The sequence below is a fragment of the Hyaena hyaena genome, unplaced genomic scaffold (assembly GCF_003009895.1).
Source record: "Hyaena hyaena isolate Hyena2069 unplaced genomic scaffold, ASM300989v1 scaffold_158, whole genome shotgun sequence".
In the NCBI taxonomy this organism is placed as follows: Eukaryota; Metazoa; Chordata; class Mammalia; order Carnivora; family Hyaenidae; genus Hyaena; species Hyaena hyaena.
In genome coordinates this window covers 486,660-505,175 of record NW_024080790.1, presented here as the reverse complement: position 1 = coordinate 505,175, position 18,516 = coordinate 486,660, and the positions used below count along the sequence as shown (strand labels likewise).

General features: G+C 47.9%; 2 protein-coding genes across 5 annotated transcripts in view; one reads left to right on the top strand and one right to left on the bottom strand.

The window, feature by feature from the left end:
* The first annotated feature begins 69 nt into the window (after window positions 1-69).
* NAGK (N-acetylglucosamine kinase) lies at window positions 70-9,006 on the top strand. Of its 4 annotated transcripts, none has more exons than XM_039239566.1 (10): window positions 70-111; window positions 1,777-1,861; window positions 2,017-2,115; window positions 2,683-2,824; window positions 3,576-3,686; window positions 4,554-4,666; window positions 6,118-6,205; window positions 7,168-7,265; window positions 7,748-7,826; window positions 8,690-9,006. In XM_039239566.1, the coding sequence occupies exons 3-10, from the start codon at window positions 2,056-2,058 to the stop codon at window positions 8,878-8,880; spliced, it is 882 nt and encodes a 293-aa protein (XP_039095497.1). In that variant the 5' UTR covers window positions 70-111; window positions 1,777-1,861; window positions 2,017-2,055; the 3' UTR covers window positions 8,881-9,006. The 4 variants fall into 4 exon arrangements, with proteins under 4 accessions (XP_039095497.1, XP_039095495.1, XP_039095498.1 ...); XM_039239564.1 differs by lacking the exon at window positions 70-111 and adding an exon at window positions 287-438; XM_039239565.1 differs by lacking the exon at window positions 70-111 and adding an exon at window positions 1,484-1,533.
* A 7,780-nt stretch (window positions 9,007-16,786) lies between these two features.
* The window catches only part of PAIP2B (poly(A) binding protein interacting protein 2B), a 31,050-nt gene continuing 29,320 nt past the window's right edge, over window positions 16,787-18,516 (bottom strand). Inside the window, exons 3-4 of the mRNA XM_039239578.1 lie at window positions 18,106-18,282; window positions 16,787-16,919 (exon numbers count right to left, since the gene is read on the bottom strand). Of these exons, the coding sequence (XP_039095509.1) occupies window positions 16,863-16,919; window positions 18,106-18,282 (234 nt within the window). The 3' untranslated portion in view covers window positions 16,787-16,862. The remainder of the gene's footprint in view (window positions 16,920-18,105; window positions 18,283-18,516) is intronic.

Genomic DNA, 18,516 nt, shown 5'->3' with positions numbered 1-18,516 from the left:
GTCCGTCACCGACAAGTCCGCGTAGCTCACAAGCTGTGCGCACGCGCGAGGCGCGGGTGCCACCAACTTCCGGGAGCTGGGGAGTGGGCAGGGCACTGACGTGTCGAGCAGGTGGGAACAGGACACACCTTTCTGGCTTCTCCGTTTGGGATCTGGTATCCGTCTCCGGAGGCAGGGTCCAGGAGGTGGGGAGGGATCCGGCCGGGGTCCGGAGTTGCCGCTGAGGCCCGCACCCGTTCAGTCGGAGGGTCTCGCCGGGGCGGGCCCGGCTTGGGGATGGCTGCGGCTTGTGGCGCCACGCCCCGCGCAGTCAGCTGGTTGGCGCGGATGTTCACGTGACGCGGGCGGTGTTTAGCAGGCAGGTGGGCGGGAGGGGACCAAACCGCGGCAGCGGCGGCGCAGTACCAGCATGTCTACGCTCTACGGCGGTGTAGAGGGGTGAGTGCAGCCCGGTGGAGGGAATCCGGGAGGGGAGGCATGGAAGCGGTCGGAGGGCGGAAGGAAGTCCGTGCCCAGGCTGGCAGGCTGGTGACTTCCCGCCTTAGGGTCCAGCCACTTTGGGTTTCTGAACTGCGGGGTCTTGCGGAGGAGGGGTATGTGCACGCGCAGCGATGACTTTTCGCGCGGGATCGCGTGCCACGGCCCCGGACCGCGGGGTTCTTTGTTTTTCACGGCGGAACCACACCCGTTTTTCCCTTGAAGACCCAGTCCGCCGCCTCCAGCTAGAGAAAGAGAAATTCCCTTTCCTTGTTCCCGACCCTGGAGATACTTTGGCTGAACTGGTGTCAGGAGTGAAGTTGCTGGACCTGGGGTGGAGAGTGGGAGTGTGGTGAAAGCCGAGGCAAAGACCTTTGCCAGAGGGTATCTGAACAGTTGCCAGCCCAAGTGTTAGCCTGTACCAATGTCTGGAACCCCTCTGTTCTTGTCGGCACTCCAGGCTCCTTAACGCTAGATCGAACCCTCTGTCTTTCTTGGATTTTTTCTCCTTAAACGCTTGTTAACTGGATTTTTTTGTAATGCCGCTTCTCTATATGACTGTGGACAAGACTTTTGCTCTATCTGGGCTTTTACCACGTGTGTACAGTGAGAAGAGGGATGAATGAGGATTGGCAAGTCCCCTGCCAGTGAAAGCATTCTGTGATCTTGGTTTGCCAAATCCGGGCATAATAGAGGGTGGCTCTCGTCTCCCCCTAGGTACTTACTTTTGAATCTGAAATTGGGATTTCCTCGGTGGCAGCCATATCCCACTGCTGGCTCATGGACCCTCAATGTTTTGCTTTGTTTTTTTAACATGGATTTTGAGGTTGATCTCCCCCATCCTATATCTGTTAAAAAAATGTACAGGAGCTTGGGTTTATCCCTGTTCTATTCATGTGTAAGATAATGACCTATTTTTCTAGTTTGTCAAGAGATTCTTTTAGATATTGAAGATTCTTAACAGAATCTTTAAGAGTTACGGGGGCACTGATATGGCTTAAGTGAGGCAGCTGTGCGGGTCAGGGTGGGCCACATGTCAGAGGTCTCAAGGACAAGGTGATGGAGAAGTAGGGTCTTATAGGATAAGTAGGACATCCCCATGGGAGGCTGAACAGGAACAACATTTCAGTCCGGTAGTGCGTCAAACCCCACACCACGGAAGTGGGCTTGGGAATGGGACTTGGGTTTGCCAAAGCTGCCTCCGTCTCACACGGCTCGGCCTGTGACTAGGACTGCTCAAGCGTGGTCGCACCTGCAAGTTTGTCTGAGTAAGACTGAGTGCCCCCTTGTGTTCTGTAGGGGAGGCTCACAGTCCAAGGTCCTTTTACTCTCAGAGGATGGGCAGATCCTGGCAGAAGCGGATGGACTCAGCACAAACCACTGGGTAAAGGCCACAGTGAGGGACCAGTGGGTTTGGTTGTGGTTTTAGTCTCTGTTAACTCCCAATAAGGTGGTGGCCAGGGCCACTCACGGCAGCCTGCAGGGGCAACATGGGTCATGCAAGCCTTTGTAACTCCTCCTTCCCTTGCTTGGGGCCAGCTGATCGGGAAAGACAAGTGTTTGGAGAGGATCAACGAGATGGTGAACAGGGCCAAGGTGAAAGCAGGGGTGGATCCTCTGGTCCCTCTACGAAGCTTGGTGAGTCTGGGATAGAGCCTGGGAATTAAGTTACAGAAACACAAACAGCAATTTTGACTAGATGAATCTGATAATGGCAGAGTGAAAGGCCTTGAGGGCTTAGTCTCTGGTCCAGAAACACATATTCTCACCCGTTCTTGTGGTTCAGCATAGAGCCTGACCTATAAGCATTCGTTAAATGTTAGCTGTTATTCTTAGCTCAGACATTTCTCTCAAGTTGCTGTAGCGCTGACCACTCTGTGGCCATAGCCTCAGTGAGATGTTCCGCAGACCCAGCTAAACCCCATGTGTTCCAAACCAAGCCTGTCTCCTCCGCTTGCTCTTCCGCCTGACTTTTTTCTGTTCAGGGCACCACTGACCCTCCCACGCTCCAAACCTGGCATTATCGAATCCCCCATTCCCAGACCAGGTTCCTCTTGCCGCCACAGCCCTCTGATGGGTCATGTGCAGGACAGGAGGAGGACTCTATGCCCAGATGTAGGGAGAAGGAGCAGACACCAGGAAGGGAGGGGGTTGAGAAAGGAGCTGGGTCTGGGGCGCGGCTCTCTCACCTCCCCTGCGGCCTAGGGCCTGTCCCTGAGCGGTGGGGAGCAGAAGGACGCAGTGAAGATGCTGACAGAGGAGCTGATGGAACGATTTCCCTACCTGAGCAAAAGCTACTTAATCACTACCGATGCTGCCGGCTCCATCGCCACAGCTACGCAGGATGGTGAGGAGGTGGCGGGAGGGGTGAGATTGAGAACTGGTTTTCTTGAGAAAGCCCCTTAGATATAGCCAGCAGAACTTGTCTTGCGATATCTAGAAGGCAGGCTCCAGCATACCCCATTCCCTTCTCCCTGTTCTTTTTATTGCCTCAAGTTCCTATCAGAGGAAGGACTGGACAGAAGGTGGGAGGACAGAACAGTATCTTGCGGGGAGGTCAGAAGAGTCAAACCTAAGAGTGTCACAGAGGAGGGAGAGCAGTTAAGCGCTAGGAGAAAATGGGAGGAGCTCTGTGATAGCAGTGTCAAAGGGCCTGCAAAGGGTACTGCAAGATCCGCATTTGAATCTTAGTTCCTATTTTTGCCAGCAGTACCATCTTGGAGAAGTTCTGCAGCTTTCTGGGTTTCAATTTCCTGCACTCTAAAATGGGGCCATTGTATTCACAAAGGTAGTTTGGGATGTTGAATCTGTGTGAACAGGGTCTGGCCTAATCCCTGGCACATAATAAGTACTCGGTGAGGCAGGTATTCTCTTGGCTGGACAAGGAGACTGGCTGGCATTCCTCTTGTCTCCCAGAGAAGAGCTCTGTGTAGATTGGAGCTTCTTTGAGACTCAGGCTCTCCACTTTCAGGCAGGAAACTAGCTGGGCTTGCTAATCTCTACAAGACTGGGTGGTGAGCCCAGGGCTTCTCTCCTCAGAAGCTGTGTGCTCTATGCAGGGCCTTGGCTACACTGAGCCTCCCATGCCCTTTCCCCAGGTGGGATCGTGCTCATCTCTGGGACAGGTTCCAACTGCAGGCTTATCAACCCCGATGGCTCAGAGAGTGGCTGCGGTGGCTGGGGCCACATGATGGGGGACGAGGGCTCAGGTGAGCTCATGCCAGCTGGGCCTGGCTCTGGCTCGGGATCCTGGACTCTTCCCTTCCTTCACCTCCCCATCTTCCTCTCCCCTGCCCTTGGCCACCAAACCCTCGGGACTTTCTGGAGACAGCTCCTGAAAAGTTGTTCTGAGTACAGGATAATGACTAACAGGTGCCAGACTAGTGGCTGACCTTAGTCCTCAGCAGTGATCTGTATCCAGACTCAGATTGATGCCTCAGCATAATAGTCGTTGCCTACCTGTGTTGACTTTTGGAGTCCTTAGGGAGAAATTGACCCTATGAAAGTTAAGGCCGTAGATGCCAGGACATGGTGTACTGGGGTCAGCTCATGGCAGTAACTACAGTGATGTGTGTGACAGCTGACCGTCTTTTTTTTAATTTCTTTTTTTTTCCTTTTTTTTAATGTTTTATTTATTTCTAGGAGAGAGAGACAGCGTGAGCAGGGGAGGGTCAGAGAGAGAGGGAGACACAGACTCTGAAACAGGCTCCAGGCTCTGAGCTGGCAGTCAGCACAGAGCCTGACGCGGGGCTCGAACCCACGAACCGCGAGATCATGACCTAAGCGAAAGTCGGACGCTTAACCGACTAAGCCGCCCAGGCGCCCCAGACAGCTGACCGTCTTTATTTTGGGGGTAGGAGCTGGTATGACACAGCTTCACCTGTCCTGTCTTCCCTCTAGCTTTTCCTTAGTGGATTGGTCAGATATAGTTTAAACTGAGGCCTCCAGGCTGGGAGTTGGGACATCTAATTTCCTGTAATACCTAAGCTAATCACTAACCTGTCTAGGTCTGAGTTTTCCTATCTGTGAACTCAGGGAGATTGCCCCATCTACTTAGCCCTGTCTGCTTTCCACAGCCTACTGGATTGCACACCAAGCAGTGAAAATAGTGTTTGACTCTATTGACAACCTAGAGGCGGCTCCTCATGACATTGGCTACGTCAAGCAGGCGATGTTCAACTATTTCCAGGTATTCCCTCCTGCCTCTGGTAAACATGCACACCTGGGATGGGCAGAGGGCTACTGAGCAGGAGTGGATGTAGAAGAACTAGATGAGCCAAAGGGAAGTTGGGGTGAGTTGTGGGTCAGAGCTGGAGGATGGAGAAGTTCCAGGTGAGGACAGGATTCGTAATGATGTGGGTGATGCTGTTCCAAGAGGATGTCAGGCATGAGGAATGGGTAGGCTGGGGACAAGTGGTTAGCTAGAATTCATTCTTTGGCAGCTAGGCCCTGCTGGGAGATGAAGGCAGATGCCATCTTAGGCTTGAATGAGAAGTGCCGGGTGAGATCAGGAGACCGTGTACTCAGAGACAGCAGGTAAAGGCTGAACAGGTGTGTTGGACAGTGAGCTGTTTCTGGCCTGTATGGGTCAGAGAGGACAGCCCATTAAAGAAGTGGGGGAGAGTTCCTAGGGAGGTGTAATTTCCTACCCAGAACATTAGGGACTGACTTTTCCTCTGTCTGGACCATGTTTACTTGTAGTGGGTTAGGAAACAGCTCCCTTTAGCTGAACCTGAGGTAAATGGGGAGAGAAGGAAGATAAATCTATTTGATAGAATCTCTGAGTGGCAGCTGGGGATTGGCTCAGTGAAGGAAATTAGAGTTGCTGGAAGGTAGGACCTGTGTTTTCAAAGTTCAGGGACTGATGATTAAAGAGAAACTCCAGTCAGCGCCAAGGTAAGGAGTGGGGAAGGACCAGGAAGAGAAATCACTTTTGATAGCAGTTGCCGTGGGAAGTGGAGTTAAGCTACCCTGACTCAACGGATTGGTGCTACACCCCACTGATATGTCTGCCACTCCCTCTTTTGTCCTTTAGTCATTCTTCTAAAGTCATTTCCAAGATCAAGGGAGATCATGTGCATAACATGCTTACTATATTGCTGTAGGTCCCCAAATTGTAGCCCCCATTTCTTCCATTTTTGTAGTATATTCTGGGGAAGCACTGGTTCCTCAGGACCTGCAGAGGCGGTTTGTTGGGAGCAAAGGGAGAGAAGTTTGTGGTCAGAGAAGTTTGGGAGAAGCAAATAGATATCTTGGTTCTGGACTTCACAGGGCCTTTAATTTGCTAATGTGCACTGAGACTCAGAGTTGCAATGTGTAGTAGTCCTTAGATTCCTTTCACCAAAGAAATCTTTTTACGAGCAACTCAAGGAACTACAGAACACACTGTGGTGAGCACAGATCTGTGCTGTGTGCTGTATGCATCCAAGCAAAGGATAAGGAGCTATGGAATCCATGTGGGGACAACAAAGAACTTTTTTTCAAATGAGAAATCTCAAATTTTTATATTCTTTAGAACTTAAAAAACAAACGTTATTCTAGCTTTTCTAACAGAGACATCAGGAAAGTCAACTTGGGTGGACCGACTGGGTATTTTCCTTTGCTTCTGATGACTGTCTGTGCCCTTTCTCTGTCTCTCAGGTGCCAGATCGGCTAGGAATCCTCACCCACCTGTATAGGGACTTTGATAAATGCAGGTTTGCTGGGTTTTGCCGGAAAGTTGCAGAAGGTACGAGAGGTGGGGCAGGGTTTTATTTGGTTTGTTTCTCCAAGACCTCCCTAATAGGGGGATAGAATGGGGTTCATATGGAAACTGGAAGCTAATTTCCCTTTGACCAAGTGATTTCAGTTCTCTGCCACCATGCACCTTGATACTGGTGGGCCTTGGGATGGAGCCAGAAGGACACGTGGATTGTATGACAGCTGTTTTAAATTGTCTGTGTTTCTCTTCTTGACAGTTGTCATGGTTTGTGCAGGCTGTAGGTCTGTTTCTGAGAAATTTATGAAGCAATTCTTTGGGTACATCTATAATTTAAAAAACAACAACTAATGATACCCAGAAAACTAGGAGATCATAGAGAAGTTTGGCATATTGGGTTGGGTATCAGGAGAAGCTAGACCATAGGGCTTGCTTGCCTGCACATTGTTTCTCCACTATAAGGTCCATACTCCTTTCATTTGGATTCCTGCAGCCTCATGGCATTATAGGGCCCTCTTAGATCTTGCTGGATGAGGCCCTTTCAAAGCAGAGCTGGGGAGGGGCTGACCAACAGCAGACTGTTGGATGGGGGTGGGAGGCTGCAGGAGCACCAGCCAGCTGCTCAGGTAGGGTCTTGGGTCCACAGAGGTGAGATACCTTCAGGGACAGGCTTAGTAACTGCGTAATGTGGAGTACGGACCAGGTGCCACTGTGCTCCTCCGGTGGGGGCTGCCCCTTCTTGAGCACCTGGCATGAACCTCCTCCGCACAGGATACCCCTCTAGGGTGGAAGTATGTGGTGTGGGCAGGGGAGTAAGGCTGGAGAGACGGCTGTGGAGGCTTGTTTACCTCCATGCCATGAGGTGGACATCCATCCCTGCTCTGCTCGCTGTAGGTGCTCCTGCTGCTGCCCTGCAGCAGAGGGAGTAACAGAGGACAGGCAGCTGCCTAGGTGTTCACCGGCTCCCTTCCCTCCCCCTCCCCCTCCCCCAGGTGCTCAGCAAGGAGATCCCCTTTCCCGCTTTATCTTCAGGAAGGCTGGGGAGATGCTGGGCAGGCATGTGGTGGCCGTGTTGCCTCAGACTGACCCGGTGAGTTGAGGTGGGAAATGAATCCTTGATGCTGCAGGGCCAGATTCGGCTCTTTCTCACTAGGGATGAGACTGTCCCATCAAACTCTGTAAATGGGGCACAGTTTTAGATGAACATAGGGTATGAGAAAAATTCTGTATAAAGTCTGTGACACATGGAAGTTCTTTGGTCCAGAGCCTCCCCTGTGTGGCCAGCCTGCAATCTGTATTTATATATAGTAAATTGGTTTATTGTGGTACATGTTTTCATCCATTTCTCTCTCTTCTCTTCCTTCTTCTGTATTGTTGCTTAACCCTTTTTCCTATCCTTTCCTTCCCTTGGCTTTATGAATCCCCCCGTTTTTCTCCCTTTTCCCCTTATCTTCCAGCCACCTTGGCTCAAGGGAGAATGACTGGGATAGGGTAGGCTGGTCTCAAGAAACTACCCATTTCAGCACTGGATAGGTTTGGTCGCCCCCAGTAGCCATTTCTGCTCTCTGCCAGGTCTTGTTCCAGAGGGAGATGGGCCTCCCCATCCTGTGTGTGGGCTCTGTGTGGAACAGCTGGGAGCTGCTGAAGGAAGGTGAGTATAGGGTGGGCAGCAGAAGGGGGTGCTCAGGAAAGCTTCCTGCCCCAGGGAGGACTTTGGACCTGGGCCCAGAGGCTTGAGTGGGCCATAGCCCTCAGCCTTCACTCTGCCACGGAGCCCTTATACAGTGTCCCATCCAGCTTCTGTGAACTCTTAAAATATGTTCTTTTTAAAGGATTTATTAAATATGTACCACTTAAAAAAAATTTTTTTTAATGTGTTATTTAATTTTATTAGAGACAGAGACAGAGCGTGTATAGGGGAGGGGCAGAGAGAGAGAGGGAGACACAGAATCCAAACAGACTTGAGGCTCTGAGCTGTCAGTACAGAGCCCAATGTGGGGCTTAACCCCATGATCTTGAGATCATGACCTGAGCCGAAGTCAGACACTCAACCAACTAAGCCACCCAGGAGCCCCTAATGTGCACCACTTTTTAAAAATTGAAGATAACCCTAACGTAAAATCAGAGCTTCTGAGCAGCACGTGGTGACGTTTGTAGTCAACACAGTCCCAGCCACAAGGAAAGAAAGGTGCCTGCTTCATGCTTGCAGCATTGGTTGGTTTGGGTAGCTGTGTGGTTTCCATTAGACATTCTGAAGTAGGTCAAGGACCCCATTGCTTCCTTGGAGTTCCTGGCATTGGGTGCTGCAGGCTCTAGGACCCCGCAGCCATTACTGGGCTCATGCTGCCCTGTCTGTTAGGGATTTGGCATGTGAGCCCGTCGAAGACCTGCACAGGAATGCCTCAGGACCTGGGCCTCTCCTTTCCCTCCCTGTCTTTGTCCCACCTTCTCCTGGTCTCATCCACAGGGTGTTGGTCTGCTCTCACCTCTGCCGTCTTCCCTCTTTCCCTCCAGGTTTCATTCTGGCGCTGACCCAGGGCAGGGAGATCCAGGCCCAGAACTCCTTCTCCAGCTTCACCCTGATGAAGCTGCGACACTCCTCTGCCCTGGGCGGGGCCAGCCTAGGCGCCAGGCACATTGGGCACCTCCTCCCCATGGACTACACTGCCAATGCCATTGCCTTCTACTCCTACACCTTCTCCTAGGGGGCTGGGCTTGACTCTACCACCACAAGCCCAGTGGAGTACTGGAAAGGAGGAGACTTTTTTCCTTCTTCTTTTTTTTTTAAAGAAAAACACATAGAAAATAAACTCACTTTACCCACTCCCTAATTGGATTGTGTTATCAAACACATTTGCTGTGTACACCCTCAGGGCACCGGCCAGTAGGTGTCCCCGAGAGTCAGGATTGGTTTTAGTCTAGGATTGAAAGCCCCGTGTCCTGGGTCTTGGCCTCTGGTTTGCAGTCTGCTTGCCATACAGTTGGGCAGATAATTCATGTGTGCCATCCCTCCTCAACCCCCTCCCAACATTAGCATACGTACATGCTGTGGGGCTGCCAGTTAAACTGTGACCTCAGTTTTCTGCTGTCAAGATGGGTAACGATTCCTACACAGCCATTTTTAGTGGAGCTAAGGGTTCTCTGTGGAGACCATCACTGGGACTAACCTTAGACACATCACATCCTCACTTTCTGATAGCCCCAGTAGGATTTAGGGGACAGTACCCTTCTGGTCTCAGAGAATTACCTCACTGGATTTGCTACCTGTAGGTAAACAGCACATTTTGCAGTTTTTCCCTGTGAATGAGTTCTTAGGAGGTTATGAAGATGATTTAGATCCAAGAAGGCCAGTTAGACACAACTAGGCAGCCTATGTATTCCTGGTGACTCCTCGCCTGGCTCTGGTTATATTAGGACATTTTGCATTTGTTGTGGGACACAGAATAATGAACATCAGTGAAGAGCAGATATGATTCCTGTCCCCTGAATACTGTTAGTTTGATCAGTAAAGACAAGGCCAAAGCTTCCTGTTTTGTGGCCCATGCTGCTCGGTGAAGACTGAAGACAGAGTCTCAGTCCACATTGGCTGCTTCTGTAGGTGTTCAGAGAATAAGCTATTAGGCATGGAACATGTGCCGGACATCAGTTCTCAAGTTTATGTGCATCAGTTATTCTAGATTGCGTTATCAACCAAGATTTTTGCCTTCCTCTTCTATAAGGTGTCTCATGCAATAGATCGAGTAAGAGGTGGAAATATTCATTTCTGCTGATTACTTTGGGTGATTTATGCTGCAGAGGTCCAGGATCTACACCTGAGGGAGCACTACCCTAGAGCTCTTGAGTTCTCATGAAGCCCTTGAGGAGATCTTGGATACTTGCATCTCAAGTCAGATGACACTTCATGTATAGAACAGAGTGGCAGCAGCCCCCGTCCCATCAGTCCTTGCCCAACACAAGCTGGAGTTTTGAGCACTGAGAAGTCAAGGCAAGTTCCTTCTGAGGAACAGACATCTTCACATCCACTAGGGTCCTGCTCTCAGCAAGTCCAATACAACTGGCAAAAAGCTTGCAAAGAGGAAAAGGACATAGAGGAGGTGTCTTTGCTATATCCTGTGGTCCCAAGAACACTAATGTGTAGAGAGCTTTGGAGAAGTTTTTTACATGATTTCAGAACCAGGATCAAGCAGTATTTATTTTGGATTTAGAATAAAACTTCAGGGGCGCCTGGGTGCCTCAGTCAGTTAAGCGTCCGACTTCAGCTCAGATCATGATCTCACGGTTCGTGGGTTCAAGCCCCGCGTTGGGCTCTGTGCTGACAGCTCAGAACCTGGAGCCTGTTTCAGATTATGTGTCTCTTTCTCTCTCTGACCCTCCCCTGCTCACACTTCAGTTAAGTTTAATAAAATGTTTCAAGTGGATGAATACAACATGCACATCTTCAAGGTGCATGAGTAGATACAACTATAGTGTCTCAAAAAGCTCTAAACAGGCAAATCAGCTCAGATTCTTCTCCCCCTTCCCCAGCCTAGTTTTAGGAAGGGAGCAAAGAAAAACAGCACTCAAAGCAAAACCCATGGCCCATGTGCCATGGGCTGGTCTCACAAGCTTTTGTCACATGACAAAACCCCTCAGAGAATCACTGAGAGATTCAAGCTAGGTGTAAACTGAGTAAATATGAATTCCCAACCCCCCACAACAGAATGGACAAATGTCCACTTGTTAACCCAGTAGCCCTGGTACCTAGGACAGACCTTGGTACCTAGTAGGCTCTCCTGAACTGTTCAGGAGTTGAAAGGCAGATAGAACTTTTACGTGTTTTCTAGATAGGAGTCTGTTTTCCCCAGAGGCAGGAAGAGAACAGCTGTCCAATTTCCTTAACTTCCTTTTAAGTCCAAGGATTTCCTGTTAATAATCTTTGTTCAAAGCTGTACACAGGGATGTCTGGGTGGCTCAGTCAGTTAAGTGTCTGTCTTCAGCTCAAGTCATGATCTCACGGTTCATGAGTTTGAGCCCCACATTGGGCTCTATGCTGTCAGTGAGAAGCTCCGCTTCAATCCTGTCTCCCTCTCTCTCTTCTCTTTTCCTCCTTCTGTGTGCACTCTCTCTCTAAAATAAGTAAACAAAAAAAACCCACCCCAAACTGTACAAGTTACTGCCATGACTGCTGCTATGTATGAAGCACCTTCCCTGTGCCAAGCAATATTTTGAGATTAAATGCAGTCTAATTTTCACAACAGCCCCAGGACAGAGGTGTCATGCCTTTATAACTGAGGTGCAGGCTGAAGGCACTAAGAAAGTGGTGGAGGTGGGATTCGCTTGGTTCGGTGACTTCCAGGTCAATGCTTTTACTATTTCCTAATGCTAGGATGAAAAGTGATGCAACTAAAACCACATTCCATCTTGGGACAAACATCTCTCACATAAACCACACATGCACTCCCTGTAATGAGGACATATAACTCAACCTTAGGAAAAACAGTTCACTGCCAGCAAGTAAATGCAATTTATCCTCATTTTATTGAGATTTTCCACAGCTGCCATTTGGTTTGTATAGCAAAATTTTTAAAAAGTAACCTTTTTCCCATTTTTGATATTTTTATGAAAATCATTTTTTCAGTTTTAAAGCCCTCCCCGTCCCCCAAAGAAGTATTAGTAATTACCCTGTAATGTTTATGGGGTGGGGGGAGAGGGAACAAAAACAGCTTTTCAACACTTGTGAAGCAGGGATCACAGTCCAAAGTCAAAACATCGCGCTAAGCTGCCGCGGGCCACCATCAGCACTGTGCCATCCATACCGCCCGGTGGGTGAGCCATGCGTAGACCCTCGGGCTTCTTGTTCCACAGGCCCCACTCCCTTTCTCTAGACATCCTCTGCTGGCCGTCTTCTCTAAATCCATCCAACAGAGGCAGCACAATCTTTAATACACGTTCAACTTTGTAATGCAGACAACACTGTATTCAGGAAGTTCGGAGATCCCCCTCCATCCAGTTCTGGAGGATAAAATACCAACAGAGTATAGATGGTTTCACTTTTGTGTCCACTCAAAATGTACTCATTAAATTAACGGATGCTTCAAAAGTCCTGATGTGTAGATAGCACAAAAGTTCCTTATAAAAGAGAAGTTGCAAAATTATAAAAATTGCTGCAGTTGAGGCTCCTTGTGTGGACCAAGCTGGTTCTGAGAAGCAGTTCCTTTAACATGCACAGCAGCTTCCCTAGGAGTCCTGTGTTCTGATGGCTCTCTCTAGAACACAGGGGGCTGAAATCCAAGTTTAAAAGATTACCTGCTGACAAAATGTGGTATATTCATCAACGGAATACTACCTAGCACTATAAAGGAAGAAACTACCAATGCAAGTTATACTTCATGGATGAAACTCAAAAATTTGCTAAGTGATAAAAGCCAGATACGAGAGACCACAGTTTGTAGGATTCCATTGATATGATGCCCAGAAAAGGCAAATTTGTAGAGACAGAAAGATAAAGTAGTTGCCTAGAGCTGGGAACATGGATTATCATGTAAATGCACAAGAAGGATCTCATGGGGGTGGGTTGGGGGATGAAAATGTTCTAAAGCTGAGTATGGTTATGGCCCCACCACTCAGGAAACTTACTAAAATAATTTGAAATGGGTGAATTTTATATGTAAAGTATGCCTCAATAAAGTTGTTAAAAAAAAAAAGTCCCTGTTTCTCAAACCACACATCAAGCATTAAAGATTTCTGAAGGCTCACAATCAACAGGGCAGGATTATCACTTAGTGTTGAGTTACAGAGTGAAAAACATTGTACTATTTTATAGTAAATAGCGTAGTGTACACCAGATCTGGGTCAATCCTCCTGTTCTCTCCACTCATTTCCCAAATGAACGCATTATCCCCCAGGCAGTGGCTGGGGCTAGGTATATAGTCTTCCCCAATAGGTGGACATCCCCAAATCTTGGTCAAGTTTGTCAGGAGTCTGCTAAACGTCACCTAAACCAACAAACATTATTAACCTGTGATGCTGGGACCCTTCTCGAACGCTTGTCCCTTCCAATCACAGCAGCGTCGATCCCTGGGTGCCTGATGTGTCTACATGGGGTCTATAGCAGCACTAATACAAGATGACTCAGTCAAGCTGTTTCCTTTGGGTCCTTCTTCTCACAGCTTTCCTCTCTGGCATCTATTTTAGAGGACTATTTTAGTGACCTCCTTACTTTCCAGCCTCTCCAAAATCAAGACAAAACTTACACTAGGACAATCCACAATTTAAAAACTACTGCTTAGTATTTCACTGAAAACACTTTTTAGGCCAAAGTTAGCATTATAACCTTATTTAAAGAGACCTCAGCTGTTTTGACTTTGAAGACCAAAGGTGCTGCAAAGGTCTGGCCTTTTCCTTACAATCCGTTTTGCTTTGACCATACACGATCCCCAGAGTCAGCTGCTGCAGTCAGGATGCCCAAAGACCCACAGCTGCAGGTGCTGAGACCTAGGCTGTGTCCCTCAGGCTTTCCACTGCAGTTCAAAAACACGGAGAAACTGAAGAGGCATTTCCTTGATTTGTTTTTTTCTCTTAAAGAGCAAGAGATAAAATCACTTTCATCTTGGAGTTTTAGAGTCCAATAATCACAAGACTCAGAAATCCATCACTAACTAACACTGCGACCTGCCAGAATTGGCACTTGTTGAAAATACTATTTCTATGCAAATTCTCAAACTTCCAGTTGCCTATAGGAAAAGTCTGAACAGAGTAGTGGGTTAAAGTCAACATGAAAATAATCACCTAGAAATACTAGCCTTGCCCTAAAAAGTTAAAGGTGCCCTGCCTGACACATACTCAGATGGTTTCCTACAAAGGAAAAAGTTAGAGACAGAGGCCCCAGACTTTCCACAGTGAAGGTCCAACAAGACCCACATGCATTTTCTGCTAAGAAGCTGCCAAACTCTCTAGCTGAGCCTATGATCTGGGTGACAATTGTGCTCTTGCCTCACAAGATATAAATGACGGAGAAAAGAGCCAGGCTATGGAAAGAAACGGCAGTGCGAGCGTACTTGTTAAGAAAGGGGTCAGGGGCGCCTGAGTGGCTCAGTCGGTTAAGTGTCCGACTTCGGCTCAGGTCATGATCTCACGGTTTGTGGGTTCGGGCCCCACGTCAGGCTCTGTGCTGACAGCTAGCTCAGAGCCTGTTTCAGATTCTGTGTCTCCCTCTCTCTCTGACCCTCCCCTTCTCATGCTGTCTCTCTCTCAGAAATAAATAAAACATTAAAAAAAAAAAGGGGGGGGTCAGTCACATTGCTGGCTGCTTCCTGATCCTGGAGTCAGCACTCTGTGTCTTGGATAGGATTGGAAAGTCCAGCACTCAGGTTTCAATGCTCATCTGGCAGGAAGCTCTCTCAGTCCTGACCAAACCTGCCTTGTGAAACCATGCTAAAGACTGGCATCAACAATGGAGCTCCACAGCAGAGAAGTCCTATGGACTGCGCATAACATCTTAGCCTATCCTGGTCAGGAGAGAAGCCGCCTTCAGGAAGAAGAAACGGCTCCATCTGGATCCCTATAGGACTTTCCAGATGGAGCCACACGAGAAGCCACTGTATGTTTGTGATGGAGACACCTACAGTCTAGAAAATGGCTCTTTCTGCAGTCTCAACATACTCCCTACAGCCTTCAGGACTCTGAGCTTGAATAAGGTAAAACGGAGACTGAAGGAGGAAAAAGGGCCCCAGCACAGATAGACCTCTACTCCTGCACTTCCAAGGCCCTTTCCCTATTACAGGCAGCAACCCCAACCGAAAGCTGGAGCTGGAATAAAGAAGTTTCTTTATTCATAGCTCTCCCTGAAAATGGGTTAAGTGTTCCATTCTCTCGAGGTAGAGGCTTTGGGAATTAACATGCATGTCTGGCAATACAAGCTCCTTAAGCTACTCTCCTATGACATGTGACCTAACAAAAAAGGCCATTCTTCAAACAATGCCATCCTATAGACTCAAATGAGTTAACGATGTGGGCTCATATTTTAAATGTGACATTAGCCTGCAGCTCTTCAGTAAGTCAACAGGGAAGCATGTAAGAAAAAGGAGAAATTCCTAAGCTTTCTAGACACTGGTCCTTTCCTTCCAACCTCTGTCCCATATCTACATACTGAATTTACAGACTTTATTTCGTTACATGGCCTTTTCCTAATAGGCCTATCACACAATATAGTAGCAGTCATACAGAAGCCACTGTCCCCCTCAGGCCTCTGCAAATCCTTGTTCTGGGAAAATGGCCACGACTAGACATGTTCTCCTTCAGACCTGACTCTGCCACCTACCTATATCACGCAAAGGCAGCTTCTGGTGCCCAGTTTAATTCCTTGAGAGTATCAACCAAGAACCCCTGTGACTTATAGTCAGGAAAGACAACAGGAACATACCCAAAGAGCCTGACCTAGAAAACCCGCAAAGCTGGGGGTGGGGGAACAGCAAAACTTAGTAATTGCTGAAACTGTCCCAGTGGGTCACATGGGACAAGCAGGACTCACTCTCCCAGGCTTTTCTTGAGTTCTTTTGTATAATTCTGTAAGGTAGGAGGAAGCATCCAAATTGTGAATTGAGCTGCTTGCTGGTATCCTGAAAAATATGCTTACTTGGGGAAAATTATTGGGAATAATTGACTAATAAGGGAAGCTACCAGGAGGACCAAGTCTTCATGGGGCTGGCAAAAAAGTGTCAAAATACTCTTAAGACACAACTGACAGGATTCAAGGTTGACTTCTCCAGGCGGAGGCTGATGGCCAGCACCGCCTGCCTCTCCCTCACCTTTGGTAACAGTATCTTTTCTTAAAAACAGAATAGGGTTGGGGTGGAAAGGAAATAGGGGATTAGATGCCATGAGAGACTAAGTGACAAACCCATCCTACAGCTCTTTTACCTTGTAAATAACGAATAATGAATTTGATGGTGGCTCTAAGCAGATACTTAAGAACAGGCAAGCAGTGACTGAGTGACCCAAGTGACAGTCACTGTCACAGCCCTCCCCTGCTGGTTTACAACCTCCATTAACCATCAGAAGAGTTACCATAAACCAGTACTTTAAGTCTGTGTTTTCTCAAATGGGGTTCCAGGCAAGGAGACATGGGTTTGGCAGGCCTGGTAATCGGTAATCCGGTTCATTGCAGGAAAAGCCCTGGGAGTCAGGGGAGCTGGGCTGCAGACTCTGATTTGCAAAACCTGTTCTTCTACTTGCCCCTCTTCTCATCCAGCTTAACAGACTCCATAAGTAGTTCTCCAGGTGTTCGTTGCCCTTGGTAAGTGTACAGCAGGGTGAGAAGGGCATTCTTAAACACCCAGCTTTTCTTGGTCAGCTTATTTTGTTTAAACACACACAGCAGAACATTCCTTATGAAGGGAAAAAAAAGATTGCAATTTCCTTAACTCAAAAAGCTAATAATAATAATAATAATAATAATAACAATAATAATAGGAAACTGTTCCAAATCAAAGTCAGTAGAACAAAAGAGAAATACTCAGAGACTCAGAGGCTTGTAGAGTAAGACTGAGCACATTAGTTACTCCACTCACAGTGTCAAGTTAAACCACTGTCCCCCTTCCCCACTTTGTACCCTTCACCCACCCCACCCCCCTCTTCAGCTCCGCCTCTTTGTGCAGCACTGTCCCCAGATGTGGGGACATACAAGTTCTCCTCAAAGCTTTCTGTCAGTTCAGTACTTCACTCCCGGAATAAATTCCTTGGCATCCGGGTTCAGGTTACTTTTGCTCTGAAAGAAGAACCAAGAGATCATAAATCCCACTTTCAAGGTTATTTTCTCCCTGCTTCCATTATTACCAGTACCTTCCTCTCAGCCTGAAAGACAGAAAAAAAATTCAGGCTGTTATTGTTGGGCTGCTCTCAATGGCTCCTGACATATTAAGCCTTGACCAACCTCATTTTCTCCTTCCTGCTTTACACTCCTGTTCACTTCATGATGCTTTCATTAGAGGCTTGGAAGTTCTACTCCAAAAATAATTTTTCAATTCACTGAGTACCTTAACTTGATGAAAATCCACATATCCCACCAAACCAGTTTGGTTACCACAATCCCTTTATTTTCCCCTCACTGTTGTCTCTTTGGTGATCTACTCTCTTGTGAAAGTCCAAAACCTGGGCAAACCACAGAGCACAGTCATGTGGAACATGAGTTCTGGGAGAACTCAGAGAATTCTGACGTTAAGTAAACACGAAAGGCAGGAAATTGGTTTATCCAGTCTTCTAATTTTAAGTGGGAAATGGCCTCTCAGGAGTTAAGTTCCGTCTAAAACGAACAGGCAGTTTTTATAACCTCATCATTCAAAACCATAAATACAGATTTGAGGAACAGTAAAGGGAAAGAACAAGAGCAAATGCTAATTTGAAGCCAAACCTCCTCTGTGTTCCAATTCTTTTTTTTTTTTTTTAATTTTTTTTTTTAATGTTTTATTTATTTCTAGGAGAGGGAGAGAGAGAGAGACAGCGTGAGCAGGGGAGGGTCAGAGAGCGAGGGAGTCACAGACTGAAACAGGCTCCAGGCTCTGAGCTGGCAGTCAGCACAGAGCCCGACGCGGGGCTCAAACCCACGAACCGCGAGATCATGACCTAAGGGAAAGTCGGACGCTTAACCGACTAAGCCACCCAGGCGCCCCAACTCTGTGTTCCAATTCTTACCCTTAATCCCAGTTCTACTTTGAAAAGCCCACTAGGGAAAGAAAGAGCTGGCGCTGCTGTGACAATCGAGTTTTCACAGCGCTTTACGTGGTGTAGCGCATCTTCAGCGCGCCCTCCTATGCGTGCCTGTGGGACGGGTGAAGAAACAGGGGCTCAGAGGCTCCAAGACGTGCCCACTGCTGTAGGGCCCCCAGGGAGGTCTGTAACTCCAAATCCCATATTCTTTTCACTATGTCTCATGTGTGACTGCATGTGGCTCTTACCAAAATATCTTCAGAATCGTGGTCATCGCTGACTGACAGCCCATTTAACTGCTGCTGCAACTGTCCCATGGCCGGAGGCAGGTCTCGTGAGGGGATAAACCAGTCTTGGTCTTCTTCATCCAGCATCTCCTGGAAACAGCGGTCTAAGAAGTCTTGCTCCTGCAGCTCCTCCTCCACCTAGCAAGCAAGGGTGATGAGCTCAGACTTACCGTCCCAGTGGGACTTGCCCTTCCAATTTTTTGCCTCTTTCTCTCAGAGGTTCTTATTGTGCGATTAAGAATGATCTTGTATGAGGTCTACTAAGAATTAGGATGCTTCAAATGATTGGCCAGAGAAAATGTAAGTTCTAGTTTTTTTCAACCACATTCCATCAACAATAAGACTAAGGAAACAGTTGTTCAGAATAGCAGA